The 23,013-nt window shown below is 46.1% G+C and overlaps 1 protein-coding gene across 1 annotated transcript; it reads left to right on the top strand.

Moving 5' to 3' along the window:
* The first annotated feature begins 5,712 nt into the window (after positions 1-5,712).
* On the top strand, positions 5,713-19,939 carry LOC132385891 (NACHT, LRR and PYD domains-containing protein 3-like). Its single transcript, XM_059958129.1, has 9 exons — positions 5,713-5,869; positions 9,196-9,362; positions 13,719-13,890; positions 13,989-14,054; positions 15,841-17,596; positions 18,669-18,755; positions 18,911-19,078; positions 19,560-19,719; positions 19,883-19,939. Exons 1-9 carry the CDS (start codon positions 5,713-5,715, stop codon positions 19,937-19,939), a joined length of 2,790 nt encoding a protein of 929 aa, XP_059814112.1.
* The last annotated feature ends 3,074 nt before the right edge of the window (positions 19,940-23,013 follow it).

The raw sequence follows: 23,013 nt of genomic DNA, 5'->3' as shown, positions 1-23,013 counted from the left end.
ACATGGACAGATGAGTGGGCAATAGATTGCAATTCCAATACGTATCGGAAGTTTTGGAAATCAAACAAACGTAGGGCTGATCCAATATGCTTTGCTGCACTAGCTAGTGTAATGGAACAGAGAGCCCGAGGAGTACTGGGTGGGGAGAAATGTGTTTAGCTCTCTGGCCTTCAGCGGTCGGGATATTGAGTACAGAGGTTGGGACATCCGCTGTACTTGTACTTGGTGTGACTGCACTTGGAGTGCTAGGTGCAGAATTCATCGCTCTGTTATACGGAAGATGTGATTAAACTGTAAAGAGTGTAGAAAAGATTTACAATGACTAAAGACCTGAGTTACAAGAAGAGGGTGGCCAAGATGTGTCTTTACTCCTTGGAACGTTGACGAACCAGCAGCGACTTTACATAAATGTCCAAAACCATGAGAGAGAGATAACGTCAATGTTAAGTCTTTTCCAGAGTTTCAGGGAGACCAGAATCTAGACAAATAGATTTCGGATGTGAGGCAAATTTTTAAAAGGCAACGAGCAGCAACGTTTTAATGCAGAGGTTGGTGATTATGTGTTGTTGGAGAAGTGGACGAGGCAGGTACAATAGTGTCATTGAAGAAGCTCCTAGGGCGGGTAGACGGAGTGAAGGGACCTGGGTGGATTTAACCCTATCACCAGAAACTGGGTTTATCTCAATGGCACTGTGGTCGGCATGGTATTGTTGGGCTCCATTGTTCTGTGACACTCTCAGTAGGATGCACCGGATATCACTGGATACGGGTATAGTATGGAAGTTTATGTTAACGGAGAATGTTTGGTTTCCGAAGCCAAATGCTGCAACAGGGGATGGAGATATTTGCAAAGTAATCGTACTTTCTCTGTCTTGTGCAATTCAGAACATCACCAACAGGTGGAGGATCCTGCACCGGACCTACAGTGTAAGCAAGAAGACGACAATTGACAATCGTCAGACAGAATCAGAATGGACACAGGTATGATCACTGGGTTTTTTAAAATTAAACTTCTGTCCTAATGGTGCACAATGGTTTGGGTGAAGAAACTTATACAGTTGATAACGGGGCACAAATATGTCATCAAGCTTGATAATTGATCCCACTAGTAAGGAAGACTTGGGTAATGGATCAATACAACAGTTTCAGCGCAGGGAACTGGCACTCTGCTCATCATGCAAAGCTTCACCTGAGTGAAAGGAGTAGAATGTTCTTAAGACATACTGAGGAGCAGATTGGGAGGCAGATTTTGTAAAGGTGCAAAAATAACAGGGTTGTTATCATGGATGACTTTAACTTCCCGAATATTGAATAGTACTTGATTAGTTCCAAGAGTTTAGCTGGGGCAGAGTTTGTTAAGTGTGTCCAGGATGGATTCCTGTCACAGTATGTTGACAGGCCGACTAGGGGGAACGCCATACTAGATCCAGTATTAGGTAACGAACCGGGTCAGGTCACAGATCAGTCAGTGGGTGAGCATCTGCATGTGCATCTGCACATTTTTACTTGGGGAAGGGCAAATTATGAGGCTATAAGGCTAGAACTTGCAGGTGTGAATTGGGATGATGTTTTTGCAGGGAAATGTACTATGGACAAGTGGTCGATGTTTAACGATCTGTTGCAGGATGTTAGGGATAAATTTGTCCCGGTGAGGAAGATAAAGAATGATAGGGTGAAGGAACCATGGGTGACAAGTGAAGTGGAAAATCTATTCAGGTAGAAGGAGGCAGCATACATGAGGTTTAGGAAGCAAGGATCAGATGGGTCTAATGAGGAATATAGGGTAGCAAGAAAGGAGCTTAAGAAGGGGCTGAGAAGAGCAAGAAGGGAGCATGAGAAGGCCTTGGCGAGTAGAGTAAAGGAAAATTACAAGGCATTCTTCAATTATGTGAAGAACAAAAGGACAGCAGGGGTGAAGGTAGGACAGATTAGAGATAAAAGTAGGAAGATGTGCCTGGAGACTGTGGAAGTGAGCGAGGTCCTCAATGAATAGTTCTTTTCAGTATTCACCACTGAGAGGAAACTTGATGACGGCGAGGACAATATGAGTGAGGTTGATGTTCTGGAGCATGTTGATATTAAGGGAGAGGAGGTGTTGGAGTTGTTAAAATACATTAGGACGGATACGTCCCCGGGGCCTGACAGAATATTGCCTAGGCTGCTCCACGAGGCAAGGGAAGAGATTGCTGAAGACTCTAGCTAGGATCTTTATGCACTCGTTGTCCACGGGAATGGTACCGGAGGATTGGAGGGAGGCGAATGTTGTCCCTTTGTTCAAAAAAGGTATCAGGGATAGTCTAGGTAATTATCGACCAGTGAGCCTTACGCCTGTGGTGGGAAAGCTGTTGGAAAAGATTCTTAGAGATAGGATCTGTGGGCATTTAGAGAATCTTGGTCTGATCAGGGACAGTCAGCATGGCTTTTTTAAGGGTGGATCGTGCCTAACAAGCCTGAGGAGATGACCAGCATATAGATGAGGGTAGTGCAGTGGATGTCATCTACATGGATTTTAGTAAGATATTTGACAAGGTTCCACATGGTAGGCTTATTCAGAAAGTCAGAAGGCATGGGATCCAGGGAGGTTTGGCCAGGTAGATTCAGAATTGGCTTGCCTGCAGAAGGCAGAGGGTCGTGGTGGAGGGAGTACATTCGGATTGGAGGGTTGTGACAAGTGGTGTCCACAAGGATCTGTTCTGGGACCTCTACTTTTTGTGATTTTTATTAACGACCTGGATGTGGGGGTAGAAGGGTGGGTTAGCAAGTTTGCAGAAAGGTTTGTGGTGTTGTAGATAGTGTAGAGGATTGTCGAAGATTGCAGAGAAACATTGATAGGATGCAGAAGTGGGCTGAGAAGTGGCAGATAGAGTTCAACCCGGAGAAGTGTGAGGTGGTACACTTTGAAGGGACAAACTCCAAGGCAGAGTGCAAAGTAACTGGCAGGATACTTGGAAGTGTGGAGTAGCAGAGGGATCTGGGGGTACATGTCCACAGATCCCTGAAAGTTGCCTCACAGGTAGATAGAGTCGTTAAGAAAGCTTATGGGGTGTTAGCTTTCATAAGTCGAGGGATAGAGTTTAAGAGATGCAATGTAATGACGCAGCTCTTTAAAACTCTAGTTAGGTCACATTTAGAGTATTGTGTCCAGTTCTGGTCGCCTCAGTATAGGAAGGATGTGGAAACATTGGAAAGGGTACAGAGGAGATTTAGCAGGATGCTGCCTGGTTTAGAGAGTATGGATTATGATCAGAGATTAAGGGAGCTAAGGCTTTACTCTTTGAGGAGAAGGAGGATGAGAGTAGACATGATAGAGGTGTACAAGATATTAAGAGAAATAGACAGGGTGGACAGCCAGAGCTCTTTCCCAGGGCACCACTGCTCAGTACAAGAGGACATGGCTCTAAGGTAAGGGGAGGGAAGTTGAAGGGGGATACTGGAGGAGGGTTTTATTGGTGCGTGGAATGCACTGCCTAAGTCAGTGGTGGAGGCAGATACACTAGTGAAGTTTAAGAGAATACTAGACAGGTATTTGGAGGAATTTAAGGTGGGGGGTTATATGGGAGGCAGCGTTTGAGATTCGGCCAACATTGTGGGCCGAAGGGCCTGAAATGTGCTGTACTATTCTATGTTATATGTTCTATTAATCAGGTGGTTGTGAGTGAAACGCAGACAGGAATGCGACAGCAGCTGTTGTAGTTGATTAAACATTCTTGGGAATGTCAGTCTTTTTCACTACCGCCAGTTAGGCTGAGGTGTGGAAGACACCTCTAAATTTCCTTTATTAAATCGGGGAACAGATGATTGGAGCATTTCCAAGAGCTTGGAATTGAGCGATATGATAAAATTCAGGTTTTGGAAGAGTAATTGCCCGAAGATTTTCAGAGTTTTTGCACAGTGGTGATGTGAGAAGCCTCTTGCAGTCTATTTGCTGTGCCCAAGTTAGAAAATGCTTCTAATGGGCGAAATATTCTAGGAAACTATTGGAAGCGTTTTCTAATTTCCTTGTAGATAAGCCATGCTTACAGGTTTACTTTCTGTAATGTCTTATGCCATAGGAGCAGAATTTGGGCATGGGCCCATCAGGTCTTCTCCGTCATTTCTTCAAACCTGATTCACTTTCTCTGTCAATCCTATAATCCTGCTTTCTCCACGTAACCTTTCACACCCTGACTGACCAAAAACGTATCACCATCCACTTCAAATAAACCCAATGTCTTGGTTTCAATACCTGCCTGTGGCAGCGAATTCATTAGATTCACCTCCCCTAGATAAAGACCTTCCCCCTCATCTGTGCTCTAATTTGCAGTACCTCTTTTCTGAGGCCATGCACTCTAGTCCTAGACTCCTCCTACTATGGGAAACATCCTCTCGATCCCTAATGCGCGCGCTGCAGACTCGGGGAATCACACAACACACACACAATGCTGGTGGAACACAGCAGGCCCAGGCAGCATCTATAGGGAGAAGCGCTGTCGACGTTTCGGGCCGAGACCCTTCGTCAGGACTAATCGAAAGGAAAGATAGTAAGAGATTTGAAAGTAGAGAGGGGAGGGGGAAATGCGAAATGATAGAAGACCGGAGTGGGTGGGATGAAACTAAGAGCTGGAAAGGCGATTGGCGAAAGTGATACAGAGCTGGAGAAGGGAAAGGATCATGGGACGGAGGCCTCACGAGAAAAAAAAGGAGGGGGGAGCACCAGAGGGAGATGGAGAACAGGCAAACAAGTAAATATGTCAGGGATGGGGTAAGAAGGGGAGGAGGGGCATTAACGGAAGTTAGAGAAGTCAATGTTCATGCCATCAGGTTGGAGGTATTTAAGGTGCTGTTTCTCCAACCTGAGTTTGCATTCATTTTGACAATATAGGAGGCCATGGATAGACATATCAGAATGGGAATGGGACGTGGAATTAAAATGTGTGGCCACTGGGAGATCCTGCTTTTTCTGGCGGACCGAGCGTAGGTGTTCAGTGAACCGGTCTCCCAGTCTGCGTCGGGTCTCACCAATATATAAAAGGCCACACCCGGAGCACCGGACGCATACTGGGAGACCGTTTTGCAGTATACCACACCAGCCGACTCACCGGTGAAGTGTCGCCTCACCTGGAAGGACTGTCTGGGGCCCTAAATGCTGGTGAGGGAGGAAGTGTAAGGGCAGGTGTAGCACTTGTTCCGTTTACAAGGATAAGTGCCAGGAGGGAGATCGGTGGGAAGAGATGGGGGGACGAGTGGACAAGGGAGTCGCGTAGGGAGCGATCTCTTCGAAAAGCAGAAAGAGGGGGGAGGGAAAAAAATTTTGGTAGTGTGATCCCGTTGGAGGTGGCGTAAGTTACGGAGAATTATACGTTGGACCTGGAGGCTGGTGGGGTGGTAGGTAAGGATAAGGGGAACCCTATCCCGAGTAGGGTGGGGGGTGGATGGGGTGAGGGCACTTTGTTTAAAAAAGGAAGACTTCTCCTTCGCCCTGGAATGAAAAGCCTCATCCTGAGAGCAGATGCGGCGGAGACGGAGGAATTGTGAGAAGGGGATAGCCTTTTTGTAAGAGACAGGGTGGGAAGAGGAATAGTCCAGGTAGCTGTGAGAGTCTGTAGGCTTATAATAGATATCAGTAGATAGGCCGTCTCCAGAGATGGAGACAGAAAGATCAAGAAAGGGAAGGGAGGTGTCGGTAATGGAGTTGGAGTTGGAGGCAAAGTTAATGAATTCGACGAGCTCAGCATGCGTGCAGGAGGCAGCGCCAACGCAGTCGTCGATATAGCGAAGGAAAAGAGGGGGACGGATATCCATACAGACTTGGAAAATGGACTGTTCTACCAAGACAACAAAAAGGCAGGCATAACCGGGACCCATACGCGTGCCCATGGCTACACCCTTGGTTTGGAGGAAGTGGGAGGAGCCAAAGGAGAAATTATTGAGAGTAAGAACTAATTCCGCTAGACGGGGGAGATTGGTGGTAGAGGGGAATTGGTTAGGTCTGGAATCCAAAAAAAAAGCGATGAGCTTCGAGACCATCTCGGTGGGGGATGGAAGTATATAGGGACTGGACGTCCATGGTCAAAATAAGACGGTGGGAGCCAGGGAACTTAAAATCATTGAAAAAATTCAAAGCATGAGAAGTGTCACGAACATAGGTGGGAAGAGATTGAACAAGGGAGGATAAGACAGTGTCAAGGTATGCAGAAATGAGTTCAGTGTGGCAGGAGCAATCTAAGACAATAGGTCTACCAGGACAGGCAGGTTTGTAATTTATAATACATTCATTCATGGGATATTCCTATGATCCTCCTCTGAATCACGTCCTTCCTTAGATAAGACTACCAAATCTTTTCACAATACTCCAAGAGAGGCCTCGCCAGTGCCTTTCAAAGCCTCCTCATTATATCCTTGATTTGACTCTCTAGTCCTCTTGACGTGAGTGCTAATATTACATTTTCTTCCTCACCACGGATCCAATCAACACGAGGCCTTCCAAAGTCCTTCTGTGCCACAGATTTTTGAATTTCATGACCGTTTAGAAAATAGTCTACGATTTTTTTTCCTTTTAACCCTTACATACATTCCGTGTCAAATTTGACCCATTTTGAAATTTGACGGCAGTAAAAACACCCTAAATGCCATTTTCAGCCGAAATTTGATGACTTTTCCTAAAGTGACCCAAAATGCGCAAAAATGAAATTATTTAAAATATTTATACTTTTGTACCGGTGCTACAAATTGTTGGACATTGAGGCTGTTCCTGGTCAATTTTGAGCCGATTCTATTGAAATGGATTTTAGATCTCTGAAACATTTAAGATTTAATCACCCATTTATTAATGTCAGAGATAAATTCTGAATAGTTCTGTGATCCAAAATTTGGTATAGACACTTGCTATGAGGGGATTCTTGGGCCGGGTCAAAATTGACCCAGACCGTACTGTGAAGGTATAGAATATGAGCAGGTTGAATGGATTAATAATGTGCATAACCATACATTTCTGCAACTCTGTATTTCATCCGATACTTATTTGCCCAATATCCTAATATCTCCAAAGTAAGACCATCTGCAGTCTCCCTGATTCCTCAGCACTACATGCCCCTTTCTTTATCTTGGTATCATCTGCAGACTTGGCGATGAAGCCAGCAATTACGTTTTCTGAAACATGGATATATAAAGTAAAAAGACTCAGTCCCAGCACATATCGCTGCGGTACACCACTAATCTCTGGCAGCCAGCTGGAAAATGCTCCCAGTTATTCCCAGTCTTTGTCTCCTGGCAAACAACCAGTCCTTGATCCATGTTGGTATCAGTCCTATAATATCATGGGCTCATCTTGTTAAGTTGCCTCATGTACGGCAGCTTTTCTTCTGAACTTTAAAATGCACAACATCCAGCAATTCTCCTTTGCCTACCCTGCTAATTATTCCCTCAAAGAATTCCAACAGTATTTTTTCAGACCAGATTCTCCCTTAAGGAAACCATTCTGACTTTGGCCTTTGGTCTCCAAGTCCCCTGAGAACTCACCCTTAACAATAGTCTCCAATATCTTCCCATCCACTGAGGTCCGTACAGCTGTGTAATAAATAGAAAGAAAGTTGCTCACAAATTTCTACAGGTGTACCCTGAAGATCCTGCTGACTGGTTGCGTCAACAGCAGGTATGGAGGGGCTACTGCATAGGATCAGGGCGAAATCTGCAGAAACCTGCAAACTCAGCCAGTTCCATCATGGACACTGTCCTACCCAGCATCAAGAGCACCTTCAAAAGGGATACCTAAAAAAAAGATCTTCTCCATCCTTAAGTATTCCCAGTACCTAGGACATGCCCTCATCTCGCTTCCATCAATGAAAAGTTAAGGAACACATACGAAATGGTTTCTCCTCATACCAATCTCCTCTGCCACCACTAAATATTCAGTGCTGTTCCTCGGATTGAGAAAAGCTATAGAGGAAATCCAGTAAATCATCGGTGGTAGAAATTTAGTGGAGAGTATGCTGAGGGATATTTTCTGTTTGACTATTAAATCGTATAGAATTGTTAGAGATGGTCACCATGGGTTCAGCGCACCAGACTTTGTTCTGTCTTTGGAGGAGGACTGATGAAGGAAGGACAGAGAATTTTACATAATAGACGTTCATAAAGCTTTCAAAGTGCAACCTTTATTTAGCCAAATGGGTAAAGCCATTGGATCCTTGGAGACATGCAACCGTATCTTGTCCAAACGAAACAGTTATTGCTGGCTATGCGTTCTTCTTCCTGAATGTCTGTAAGCATTGGTGCTCCGCCCAGGTTCAGTGTCGAACTTTCTGTTATCTGCGATGTTTATAAATCATTTGGGAAAACTCTCAAGCGGCTGATTCTCAAATTTACAGAGGATGCCGAACTCGGTGGAGATGTAGAAGTTAGGGATGTTTGTTACAATATAAAGTAGATCATTGATCAGCGAAAAGCATGGGCAGAGAGGAGGCAGGTGGAGTTTAATATAGGAAAGTGTAAGGAGTTGCACATTTTGTCGTCAAATGTAAGAGGGAAGTACGAGACAGTAAAGCGCAAGACCCTGAGGAGAATTGATGTACAGAGGAATTTTGGGGACAAAGGGCGTACCTCCATGAAAGAAGACAACACGTGTAGACAGACCGTAAAGTCAGTTCACGGCATCAGTCGAGGGTTGAATGCAAATGTAGGGTTTCATGCTGTCGCAGTCGGGAACTTTGATCAGGGCACAATGGCGGTTTGTGTGCAGCTCTGGTCTGTGCATTAGAGGCCGAAGGTAGGGTCTCCGGAAAAGGTGCAGAAGAGTGCTGCATGGATTACAGATTATTAGATATAAGGAGAGATTAGCGATAGGCTTTCCTTTGAGGTCGGAGGCTGGCGATGGAGTATACAAAACTACGTGAGGCATCATTACCGAGATACTCAGTCACTTACTCGGGGTAGAAATGTAAAAATGAGAGGGCATAAGTTCATGTGAGGATTAATACAATGTGAGTATTGTGTAAAGGAGATTTCTACTGAGAGTGATCAGTGCCTGGGACGCGCATCCAAGGAAGCGATGGTATCAGTCACGATTGCAGTGTTCAAGGGACATTTAAATGGGCACATGGACAAGCAAGGACATGTAGACCATAAGCATGCAGATGGGATTATTTCAGTTTACAATTATAGTGTCACGAAGGGTCTGTTCCTGTGCTGTACTTTTCCATGTTCTATGTCTGTTCATAGATGTGAATTCCGCTTTCTCTACCTTCCTGTCAAATTGTGACGATCACCAACTGTTCCAGTTGTCGATGTTCTACCTGGAGCGGCTAGAACAGGCGATTGAAGAGGGCGTGGAGGGACTCGGCCTCATGTTAACAGGCCAGGATCACTTCACTGGCCGTGAATATCACGTAAGTGAAAAAGACACAGATTGAAAGCTGATTCTTTGACAGACTAACTGAACAGATGTAAAGGAACAGACCATTGTGAGTCAGCAAGGCAGCCAGGGGCTGCAGTCACTTTCTGGGATCTTCCTTCTCCACCCATCTGGGGTCTGTCTTCCCCACCAATGAACACACACATCACTTGAACAAACAGAACTTATCTCTTCTTTGAACGAATGACATTCTTGCATTTGATCAAGTAACTCATCATGCGTCACGGTTCAGTTAGCTTCTGTTCCCTTTGACAGTTGCATTTTGAGTTTGTAATTGCCACAGCATGTAAAATTAACACTGAGAATTGAAAAATTAGTATAATTTACAATATTATAAACATCCACAGCTAACACAAATTACTTCAAGACACCTTTCCAATGCGCCCTGTGTTCCTTGGGCACATTCCACCTATTGCCACCCAGACAGAATTTCAACGAAAAACTACAAAGTACCTGAGATAACATTTCCCATGAGATAGCTGACAGTTCCACTCCGAATCTCGTGATCTGCATTACTTGTGCTGTTGGTCCCTCACACATGCACAGAAGTCCTGAAATTGCTGGAGGTTCCTCATTTCAAGTTCCCAGCTCTAGCCTGACAGTGGACCCCTCATGAGAGACCTTGTTACAGGCCTTGATGAAGCCCCTGTAGACAACATCCACTGTCTTGTCTTCATTACTTCTCGTAAACTTCCTTGAAAACTATAGATTGATTAGACAGAAGCTACCAGGTACCACCCAGTGTTGACTACCCCTGATCAATTTTTGTCTATCCAAATACTGAAATCCCATCCCTTAGAATACCTGTCAATACTTTTACCACCACTGCTGTCAGGCTCACCGGCCTGTAATTCTCTGGCCGATTCTTAGAGCATTTTCAAACAACAGAACAATATTAGCTATCTTCCAATCATCCCGCACCTCACGTTTCAAATATCTTTGCTGAGGCTCCTGAAATTTTGGCATTAGCCTTAAACAAGGTACGTAGGAAAACCTTAGAGATTTATCTAGCCCAATTTGAATCAAGACAGCAAACACCTCCTCCTCTGTATTCCTTATAGGGTCCATTATCTCACCGCTGACTGCCTTCTCCCGAAAGACATTGCATAAATGCAAACAATCCATGAATGAACACTACGAACTTCATGGGGTCAATTTCGTCCATTGGTATATTTTTGCACTGTATATATTTCTCAAAAACTAGGGTTCCCTAAACATGTTACCTTTGCCTTTTATTCTGTCAGGAACATTCAAATTCTTAACGAGGTCATTTATACATTCGAACTCTGTACTCTCAAAACCTCAGTTTTGGAACATTACACTTACCAACCACATCTATACCAAAAATAAACACAGCCAGCCCCAATCCACGTCCATCAGATCTTTTTTGATACCATTAAAATCGTCCTTTCTCCAATTTAGAACATCAACACGAGGACCAGGCCTATCCTTTTCAACGATGATCTTTAAACTAATTCCATTATGATCACAAGATCCAAAGTGTTCCCCCGCACACACCTCTGTCAGCTACCCTTTTTTGTACCCTAACATGACTTCTAGAATGACCTGTGACCTGAATATATTGATTACGGAATCTTCTCTGAACGCATTTGACCAAGCCAGCCAGCCCTTTAAAGCGTTGTGTGCAACGTAATATCATCCCATGTACATGGTCATCCGTTTCGTATTGCTCAGTTTCACCCCTGTAGACTCCGTAGAAATGCTCTCCAGCTTGTCCTGTCTGAGCAATGCAGTGACATTTTCTCTGATTAGCCATCCCCCTCCACTTCTTTAATCCCACCCACTTTCCGTTGAATCGTGTCTAACGCAAAAGAACCATAGAATGCTGAACTGTCAGTTCTGCACTTCCTTCAACCAAATCACATGTATGATTACAATGCTGTAATTCCATATGCTGATCCGTGCTCTAAGCTCATCTGCCTTTCCTACAATACTCCTTGCATTGAAATAATGCTCAACTCGGAACATTAGTTTCACTATGTCATCATATAGTGTCTTTCCCATACAACCTCTGCACTATCCACTACCCCCTCCACTGCAAGTCCAGTATACCGCCTCCGCCATACAGCTCTAACTGAAAATTGACTGGCTGACAGGAAACAAAGAGTAGCGATTAACGGGTCCCTTTCAGAATGGCAGGCTGTGACCAGTGGGGTACCGCAAGGTTCGGTGCTGGGACTGCAGCTGTTTACAATATACATTAATGATTTAGATGAAGATATTAAAAGTAACATTAGCAAATTTGCCGATGACACAAAGCTCGGTGGCAGTGTGAAATGTCAGGAAGATGTTATGAGATTGCAGGGTGACTTGGACAGGTTGGGCGAGTGGGCAAATGTATGGCAGATGCAATTTAATGTGGATAAATGTGAGGTTATCCACTTTGGTGGCAAGAACAGGAAGGCAGATTACTATCTAAATGGAGTCAAGTTAGGAAAAGGGGAAGTACAACGAGATCTAGGTGTCCTTGTTCATCAGTCAATGAAAGAAAGCATGCAGGTACAGCAGGCAGTGAAGAAAGCTACTGACATGCTGGCCTTTATGACAAGAGGAATTGAGTATAGGAGTAAAGAGGTCCTTCTGCAGTTGTACAGGGCCCTGGTGAGACCACACCTGGAGTATCGTGTCCAGTTTTGGTCTCCAAATTTGAGGAAGGACATTCTTGCTATTGAGGGAGTGCAGCGTAGGTTCACAGGGTTATTTCCGGAATGGCGGGACTGTCATATGTTGAAAGATTGGAGCGACTGGGCTTGTATACACTGGAATTCAGAAGGATGAGAGGGGATCTGATTGAGACATATAAGATTATTAAGGGATTGGACACGCTGGAGGCTGATGGGTGAGTCCAGAACTAGAGGCCACAGTTTAAGAATAAGGGGTAGGCCATCTCGAACTGAAATGCGGAAAAACTTTTTCACCCGGAGAGTGGTGGATATGTGGAATGCTCTGCCCCAGAAGGCAGTGGAGGCCAAGTCTCTGGATGCATTCAAGAGAGAGTTAGTTAGAGGGGTCAAGGGATATGGGGAGAGGGCAGGAAGGGGGTACTGACTGTGTATGATCAGCCATGATCACAGTGAATGGCGGTGTTGGCTAGAAGGGCCGAACGGCCTGCTCCTGCACCTATTGTCTATCAACCCTTCCCGCAAGCTAATCAGTCCCCCTCCAATTCTCGTACAAAACGATCACGTCCGTCCAAGTCCGAACTTCATTGGAAACGACCCGAATCATCCAAACATCTGAACCCCCGGTCATGCCTCTCAGGCCACGATAAACTGTATTATTGTCCTCACGATAAACAGTATTATTGTCCTATTTCAGGCCTCGCTAGCACGTGGTACGGGTCGCAATCCTGAGAACACAACCCTGAAGGTTCTGCACTCTAGTTTAGCATCTAACTCCATAAACTCATTTTTCAAAACCTCCGCACTCTTCCTTCTCCTGTCGTTGGTACCAACATGAACCACGACATCTGACCGCTCACGGTGCCATTAAGAAAGTTTCAGATGCGATGCATGATATCCCGACCTTGGCAACGCACCATCAAAAAACTTGTTCTCGGCAACAGAATTTCCAGTCTGTTCTCCCAACCATTTAATTCCCTGTCAGTGCAGCTCAGCTCTTCTCAACCCTTTTGAGATTCAAAGCCAAACTCAGTACCAGATGCATAATCGCCTTGGCTTTGCTCTGCTAGGTCATACTCCACACATTAAGCTGTATATCTGTTGCAGAGGGGTTTCCTGTCTTCCCAATTATCTCTCCTGGCCGTCACCCAGCTACCTGTGTCCTGTGTCAGACAATTAATCAGCCTCCTGAATAACCCTGGGTTTACCCAGCTCCGGCTTCAATTCCTCAGCACAGTCTTTAAGGAGCTGCAGTTGGATGCACTTCTTCTAGCTGTAGTCACAGGACACTGGGGTCTCTCTGCTTTGCCACACCCTGTAGGAAGAGCATTCCACTATGCTGCCAGGCATTATCACTGTTCTAATCGTGAAAAAGAAGGGAAAATATTAACCTAATCTACCTAAAGCCTCAGCCTCCTCACCGAACCCTCTCTGACAAAAGGACTCAACTCCCCACTCTGTCTCTGGCTCACTCACACTATGTCTGTTCCGCTTAAACCTTATCAAGTTGATAAGTACACAGCAATCTGCGGCCGCGCTCGTTTCTTTTAAAATGTTACCTCCTCTGCGAACACTTCAATCGCTCTTAGTGATCTGAGGCGTGTAAAATGTGCCGGGTCAGTCCATGTTCAGGGCAGTTTTGTACCCATCCCTCCGCTCCTCAATATGTTCCCCATTGTTCATTATAGAGCGTGACTGAGATTGCGGAGAAGGGAAACCGAGCGGGCGCTTCCAAACTCCTCCTGGATCTGGTGATGGAGAAGGGTTCCGGGGCTCGGAGGGTGATGTGGGAATCCTTTGTGAAACTACATCACCATTTACCGAAGCTGAGCAGAATATTGAATGAAATACGGGAACGTGGTAGGGTGAACAATACACTGTGTATTACAGATTCAAATGCTGATGAATTTTCAACATTACACTGAACAGACTTCATGCAGGTTGATCTATTTGGACAGGTGACGGCCAGTTCGCCTACATGGACACTGAGCGGGGTTTATCTGAAGTCCCCGCACATCTGAAAGGTAAGCGATGGAACAGAAATCTCAAAGTCTTTATTTCACTCTGAGAGTCTGAATACTTGTCTTCAGAGGCCTGTTTAAAGACTGTCAGAACCTGGGAGGAGGGGTTTTGTTTCTGTGGCTGGAGGACAGCAAACTATTTGTATCCTTCAGAATACCTGGCAACTTCGGGGTCTCGGCTGTGCATCCAGATGACTCTATGTGATTTATTACACGCATTCCTATCAGCCAGAGATGATGATTTGGCGTTCCTCTTTACCTGACGCCGGATATCCTGAGATTTGACAAAACTTGAGGCAAACCTCTCCATATGGAACATCCAACATCAGCATGTGAAATCTCACACCTCCGATCCAAAGTGGAGCGGAATTTTTCTGTTATCCCTCCATAAGGCCATTAGATCATACGACATAGGAGGAGAATTAGGCTATTCAATCTCCTGCGCCTGTTCCGCCATTCCATCATTACTGAACCCATATCTCACTAAACCCCATACACCTGCCTTGTCGCCATATCCTTTTGTGCCCTGAAAACGATTAGCTTCCGACTTGGCCTCTACCACAGTTTGTGGCAGAGCATTCCACATGTTCACTACTGTCTGGCTAGAAACAAAGAAGTTCTTCTTACCTCTGTTCTAAAGGATCGCACCTGAATTTTGATGTTGTGCCCTCTTGATGTGGATACACCCACCATAGAAGACACCCTCACCACACTCACTCTTACTTGGCCTTTTAAAATTCGGTAGGATTCAATGAAATTCCTATTAATTCCAGTAAGTAAGGCACAAAGCTGCCAGAAACTATGACTATCTGCCTGTACTTTCGATACAAAGTGCATCTTTTGACGTTAAGCTTCCAACTACAACTGTCTTTCAGCTACAACTCAATGATGCCAATAATGCCATACCAACCAATCTCTAAATGCGCCAGGAGTTCGTCCATTTAAATACAGCATTTTCAGCCGTTTTGAATTTTGCCTCTGTGGCACAATTTAACACTTTGCACTGTCTGCATTTGAACGCAATCATTGGCTGGTCCTTCCTTACATTCATCTACTTGCACACCTGATAGCTCATCCTCACCTCTATCATACTGGTTCACATAACCTACCATAATAATTTAAAACACTCCCAACAGCTGCAGTAATTCTACCTGCAAGACTACCGGACCTCTCGGATTCACGTGCAACCAGTTACTTTTGTACAGGTCACACCTGCCGCAAAACAGATTCCAAATTAGCCAGAAATCTAAATCCCTGCTCCCTGCTCCATGCTCCAGTTCTTCAGCCACGCGTTTATCTGCTACCTCATTCTATTCCTATCACCACTGCCGTGTGGCACAGACAGGAAATCCCGAGATTGTCACCGTTGAGGTCCTGCTTCTCAGTTTCCTTCCTAGCTCTCTGTATTGTGTTTACCCGACATCCCCCATTTTTCCCTATGTTGTTTGTACCTTTGCTGTGTTGCACAGTTCAGCAGAAGCTGAGCAGTGAAAGCAGTGAAACCGCCAGCTCCACACAACACTCTCCTCTCCAGAATCTTGGTGCTCTTGGTGCTCGCTGGAACACCGGGGAATCTGCAAACTACCAAGAGGGGCGTCTGGATCCTTTAACAACGAATCTGAATGAGATCAGAAATGTCTCTGCACCATCGTTCAATTTCAAACACTTATCTCTGATCTACCGATTCCACCCAAACAATGTCGTTATCAAGGTATTTTTTTATTCGGAAAATATGTTGAGTCTTCTATGTTCTTCACATCAGGCATTGACAACCTATTTTTCCACTAAGATGTTCAACAGAAACATAAGGAGACTCTGCGGGCACAAACTGAAACACTGAGAGTGAACACGATCCTGATGAGGGAGAAGGTGAAGGTTTTCCAGCTGGTCGATCGATACGCTGAGCTCACGGTCATTTCTACTGTTCGAGATCGGAGACTGGTGGAACATGAGCTGTTGGCAAGAGGCAGAGACCACGAGGAGTGGACAGAGGAACATCTCCGGGGTAAGCTGGAAAAAATCCGGACTGATCATTTATTCAAGAGGAGTTTTGTTCGAAAATTGAAAAGATCTTTCTTCGGAAACAAATATGGGATTTCGGCAGCAGTGGCCGGAGTCCCGGGAATCGGGAAAACAACAATGGTACAAAAGATGGTTTATGACTGGGCCACGGGGAAAATATACCAACAATTCCAATTTGTCTTCAGTTTCAAATTCCGAGATTTAAACGCCATTAACTACAGAATAAACCTGACAGAACTGATTCTGCACCAGTATCCCTACTTCGGGAATATCCTGAGAGGGGTCTGGAATGACCCAGAGAGATTGCTGTTTATATTCGATGGTTTGGATGAATTCAAATACAGAATCGATTTTTCTGACAGTCGGAGACACACAGAACCCAAGCACCAGTGCCCAGATCCCGAGTGGTGGTGTGAAGTACCAGACATTGTGTACAGTTTAATCCAGGGCAAGCTGCTCCCAGGGTGTTCAGTACTGGTGACCACCCGCCCCACTGCGATGCATTTATTGGAAAAGGCTGAGATCAGTGTCTGGGCTGAAATCCTGGGATTTGTTGGTGAAGAACGAAAGGAATATTTCATCAGGCATTTTGAAGATCAGACGGTGGCGGCAGCTGTTTTCAAACACGTGCAAGAGAACGAGATCCTGTACACAATGAGCTACAACCCCTCCTACTGCTGGATCCTTGCTTTGGCACTGGGCCCCTTCTTCACACAAAGAGAAAGTGACCCGCGACGAGTTCCCAAGACCATCACCCAATTATATTCCTACTATATTTACAACATCTTGAAAAACCACAGCCGTGAGATTGAGAACCCCCGTGATGTGTTACTCTGGATTGGTCAGATGGCCTTCAGAGGAGTGTCCGAGAAGAAGGTTGTATTTACAAGTGCAGATTTGGTCAACTACAGTCTGCAGCCTTCCCAGTTCCTGTCCGGGTTCCTGATGGAGCTTTTGGAGAGAGAGGATTCTGCCCGGTGTGTGGTGTACACATTCCCACACCTCACCATTCAAGAGTTTGTAGCTGCACTCGCACAATTCCTTAATCTACATCCCGGAGATATCCTGAAATTCCTCGCTACAGCCCACAAGGCGACAGATGGGCGATTTGAGGTATTTCTCCGTTTTGTTGCTGGTCTCTCCTCCCCAATGACAGCTTGGGGCCTGGAGGAGATTCTGGGTCGATTTCCTCATCAAACAACCTGCCGGGTGATTGACTGGGTGAAGGAGGAGGTTAAACGCCAGAGTGAAAACTCGAGGATTGAAGCTGGTAAGAGGAGCCTCCTGAACACTTTGCATTACGTGTTTGAGTCACAGAATCGTGGACTGGCTCAGGCCGCACTGGAGTCTGTGGAAACACTTTCATTCAGTGGAATAACACTCACCCCGATTGACTGCGCGGTCCTGTCTCATGTCATCGGACTCTGTGATACAATAAAACATCTCGACCTGGAGAACTGCCACATTCAGTGTGACGGAATCCAGCGGTTGGGACCCTGGCTGCACAAGTGCCAGGATTTAAGGTAACGATTTATTTCTCATTCTGAACTGTGAAATTGGTCCAGTGTGTTGTTTCAATGTAAAGGGATTTGGGTAAATCTGTAGTAAATCAGATTGTGAAAAATTGTGACAAATTACCAGGATCATTCCCGAAGGACGGGTGGATTCTGCGGTTCCAGATCAGTGAACTACGGCCATTTCTTTACCAGTAGAAATTTACAAGAATGGCCCTGTTTCTCGCTTCATGTGACATGTCCATTAAGAATATTCCTTCTCAGTGTTACTGACACGCAGACCGACACTGACTGCAGCAGGTTTGTCAGAGCTTCACAGTCTCTTTCTGGTGAGGGACAAGAGACTGTCAGCAGACTGTCCCAGTGAGAAGAAAAGAAATACCATTATGAGATTGTCCTCCCCTGACCTTCCCTGCGTCTGACTATCACCATCAGTCGACCTGCTCACTACTAGATACCGAGACCGCATGGGTGCATCTCCTCTCCCGATTGTGGATCTTAGTTCAGAACAACCTCTTCCGTACAATCTATTTCTACATCCACTTATCTTGTGGGATTATCTTTTCCCATCGGTATCATCCTATGGGACCTTTCATTCCCATCCTCCTTCCTCCTGTGGGATCTCTCTTCCCTATTCTCTTTGTTCTTGTGAGATCTCTTCCGTTTCCTTCTGTGGGATCACTCTGCCCCTTTCCCCTTCCCCTCGCAGGTTTTGCCTTCCTATCCCTTTTCTTCATGTGGGGTCTGTCCCACCATCTCCCATTGACATTTCACCATTCGTAAATCTTCCTCACTGTTGGACTTTCTTCCATCATTCAACTCTGCCCCTCCGATGCTCTCAGATCAGAAACACTCTACTAACCATCGGGATTGAGACAGAATATGTGGAGTTTTCAGGGTCACACAGGCAGACATTCATTGAATATCCTGGAGCTAGACAGTCAGGGACATCGACAGTGATAGGAATTCCTATCCGCGCTTTATGGTGGGGTTTAATGTTTCCTGAAATATCGAGTGAGAGAAATTGCCTCTGACCTACAGTTTGAACACTTTGTTCATAAACTTGTCTGTTTGTTTTTAGACTTGGGGCAAATAAGCTGAGGGATTCAGGAGTGAAACTGATGTCCACGGCACTAAGGAACCCGGAGTGTAAAATACAGAAACTGTGGTAAGTACCAGACTGTAGGAGATTGTGTTTACTGTCACTGGGTGTCTAACATTGAACCTTAATATGATCAGTAATCGTGTTACTGATGAACACTGGGGATTTGTACCGTCTCCTATCTCTCTGTGATCTTCATCCTCACTCTCTCTCATCTCCAGGCTGAACCATGTCGGTCTCACAGATTCTGGTGCCGAGGATCTCTTCTCCGCTCTCAGTAAAAACCGATCGCTGACGGAGCTGAACTTGTGTGGTAATAATCTAGGAGATTCAGGAGTGAAACTGATGTTTGCGTCTCTGAGGAACCCTGAGTGTAAAATGCAGAAAGTCTATTGAAGTACGTGATAGCAGGAGATTGTGCCTAAAGTCACTGGGTGTCGGACACTCAATATTAATTTGAATAGTAATTGTGTTACTGATAAACACTGGGGATTTGAATCGTCTCCTGTCTCTCTCTGTCCTTCACCCTCACTCCCTCTCATCCCTGGGCTGAGGGATATCCGTCTGACGCATTCTGGTGCCAAAGGTTCCGTCGCTGCTCTCAGTACAAACCGATCACTGACGGTGATGAACCTGGGTTATTATAAACTGAGAAATTCAGAAGTAGAACAGGTGTCTGCGACTCTGAGGAAGCCGGAGTGTAAAATACAGAAACGAGAGAAAGTATCAAACAGTTGGAGATTATGTTTACTGTTACTGGGTGCCTGACACTTAATGTTAATGTAATCAGTAATTGTTTAACTGATAAACACTGGTAATTTTGTACCGCCCCCGTCTCTCTCTGTGTTCTTCATTCTCCTCTCACATCTCCGGGCTATTCCGCATCGGTCTCACAGATTCTGTTGCCGAGAATCTCGTCTCGGTTTTCATTAAAAACCGATTACAGACGGAGCTGTACGTGAAATCAAACTCGTTCACAGAACGATATGTCCCCGCTCTCCGCCGTCTCATATTGACCTCCCTATATCCAGTAAGTGCTTGTGTTATTGTTCAATGTCATAAAATACCAGCTAATCAGCGGGCTTTCTGGTGGTATTTGTCTAAAGTGTTGTGGAAACATTAACCTCCATCCCCAGTTATTGACACTATTGTGTAATCTGCTTATTTAATCTTTATTCTTCCATCTGCTTTAGGGTAGAGGGAAATCATTTATGTCTGACCAGAGTAAGGGAACTGGAGGCTCTGCATGAATTCAGACCCAGATTAACAGTATTCGTGTGGAAAGCCCCGACCACGCGAGGGGGTCGTATTTTCCGAATTCTCGCCCTCCCCTTTAACCGCCTAACACCCCTTTAACGGCCGCGCTCTAGGTTTAATTCGCACCGTTTCCCACGGAACTCCGATCCGGCATACGTTCTGTGACGTCAAAGGCTGTGCTGCAGTGACGTGAGAATATCAGAACACAAGAATCTTTTGTAACGTGTCTTCACTTTGGAAGACATTAGCAGTTTGCCAGATCTTAGAAACATAGAAACACAGAAAACCAACAGCGAATTGGAGGCCCTTCGGCGCACAAAGCCGTACCAAACACGTCCTTACTACAGAAATTACCTAGGCCTCTATTTATCTAAGCTCTATATATCTATCCCGGAGTCTCTAAAAAGACCCTGTTGAATCCGCCTCCACCACCGTTGCCGGCAGCCCAGTTCACGCACTCCGCACCTTCCGCGTAAAAAACCTGCCCGTGACATCCCCTCTGTTTCTACTTCCAAGCACCTTAAAACTGTGCACTCTCGTGTTAGCCATTTCAGCCCTGGGAAAAGCCTCTCGCTATCCACACGATTAATGCCTCTCATCATCTTATAAACCTCCATCAGGTCAACTCTCATCCTCCGCCACTCCAACGAGAATAGGCCGAGTTCACTCAACCTATTCACATACGGCATGCTTCCCAATCCAGACAACATCCTTGCAAATCTCCTCTGCACCCCTATGGCTTCCACATCCTTCCTGTAGTGAGGCGACCAGAACTGAGCACAGTACTCCAAGTGGGATCTGACCAGGCTCCAACATAGCTGAACTGTATTGTTCTATATCGGCTCCTAAACTCAATCCCCTGATTGATGAAGGCCAATGCACCTGTAGCATCCGTGCCCCCAATTGACCCCCGTTCGCCTAGGGTGAACCGCTGTTGCCTCGCCATTAGTGCAATACTTCGGTGTAAATACGGTGTAATTCCCCCACCCCCAGTACACGCTCGCAACACGGATATCAGACAATACACCAAAGGCGAGTAAATAATTGCAACTTTATATTTATTTCTTAGTGATGGATTAGTAGAAACAGACAACCTAAAGGCGCCATATCAGTATGTTTATCAGTCTGTACACATAATATTTTAATACGTTGCAGCTCACGCCTCCGGTTCCATCCAAAACGACATTCCGAGCTTTCGGCCACCGTCTGAACCGCCATCGTCCAGTATCCGCCGCCCTGGAACCGCTGTTCGCTCCTCACACGTCCGTCCTACTCGCTCGCCTCCCGAAAAAAGACCGCAAACTCCCGCTCAGCTCACACAAGATAGCATAACAATTCTCCATTGATTAGTTCCCCCCTTATCTGCAGTTAGAACCCAAACATTCCGGATACAGAAACCCATTACAGCATTAAGTAACATTACAGAGAAGCCATTTATTTAGCCTCAACAGTTAACACCACAATTACTAGTACTGAGAGCCCCACAATCTCCCCCCACCCCAATTTAGTCATGCCCTCATGACGCTCAGATAATTTGCCAACCCTTCCTGAAAAACACCGAGTCCAACCCAGGTGCAGAAAGCAGTGACATAACTCCCCAAAACAGTGGAGTTTAAACCCTGTTCCCCGGGTGCTACATAAGCCAACCTATCTGGGGTGTGGCTACTTCTCTGAGGCCTGTGCACTCCCTCTTTTAAATCCTCCACCTCGGACAATACGGGAGTCATAGGAACTCTGAGGCGAATCCTCCCGTGAGCGATCGCCCGAGCCCCTCTGCACCTATCTCTTACTCGGGTTCCACCTCCTCCTCTCCAACGCCCTGTGGTACTCCCGACGGCCCGTCACTAGCTCCCCCTAACCCGGTCTACCCCAGTGGGGGAAGGACCAAGAGCCTCCTCCTCCATCACGGGGGCATCAGCGAACGGCAGCCTGTACCCTGTCCAGGTTACCCTCCGAGACAATATCCATCCCAGGGGCGGGGCCCAGGCCCGTCTCTCCCGGTGCGGTCTCTTCCTCCACCCTGTGTGGACGCAGATTCCTGGTACTAGGCGCAATACCTGTACATCTCGCCCCAGAGGCAACAGATGATTCCGATGGTGAATCTTGACGGGCCGCTTCCCATCCTCGGGCCGCACTCGGCAAACCGGTAAGCTGGACAACTGACTCTCCACCACACATGGCGTCCCCGACCAGCGACCAGCCAGCTTGTGCTTCCCAGGTAATCCCAAATTCCTTAAGAGGACTCGGTCTCCCGGCAGGAGTTGGGAGAATTCACTTTCTGGTCATACCTCTTTTTTTATTTCCCCGATTCTGCTTGGCGGCCGCCTCCCCAGCCAGCTCATAAGCCTTTTGCAGCTCCTTCTTCATATCAGCCAAGTAAGGGTTCGGCGAGACTTCACCCGCGGCCGTTCCCAAACACGGGTCAATGGGCAACCTTGCCTCGCGTCTGAACATCAGAGAATAGGGCGAGTACCCAGTAGCGACATTGCGTGTACAGTTGTAACAGTGAACCAGATGTCCAATATGTTGACTCCATCAGCTCTTTTTGCTGATCTCCGGAGTCCCGAGCATGTCCAGCAGGACCTCTCTGGCTGGAGGTTGCCCAGCGGAGGATAGGACGTGGTCCTCCATTTCTCAATCCCCAGCATATTCAGTAACTCATAGATGGGCTTACTCTCAAAGTTCCGTCCCTGGTCACTATGTATCCTCCAGGGAAGGCCATAACGCACTAACTACCATCTCCCATCGCACTTTTGCCACTGACCATTAGTGGGGGGAGCTTGGGCATACCTGGTATAATGGTCCGTAATGACTAAGACATTCGCCGTGTTGCTGGTTTCGGGTTCTATGGCCAGGAAATCCATACACACCAGGTCCAAAGGCCCCGCACTCTGCAAGTGCGACAAAGGAGCAGCCTGCACAGGCAGCATCTTCCGGCGTATGCAACGTAGTACTCGTCAACCTCTGACCTCATTCGGGGCCAATAAAACCGGTCCTTGAGCAACCCATGGGTCTTCTCCACCCCCAAGAGTCCAGAGTCATCGTGCAGTGACTTCATCACAACCTT

The sequence above is a fragment of the Hypanus sabinus genome (assembly GCF_030144855.1).
Source record: "Hypanus sabinus isolate sHypSab1 chromosome X2 unlocalized genomic scaffold, sHypSab1.hap1 SUPER_X2_unloc_4, whole genome shotgun sequence".
Lineage (NCBI taxonomy): Eukaryota > Metazoa > Chordata > Chondrichthyes > Myliobatiformes > Dasyatidae > Hypanus > Hypanus sabinus.
This window is presented reverse-complemented; position numbering and strand designations above follow the sequence as displayed.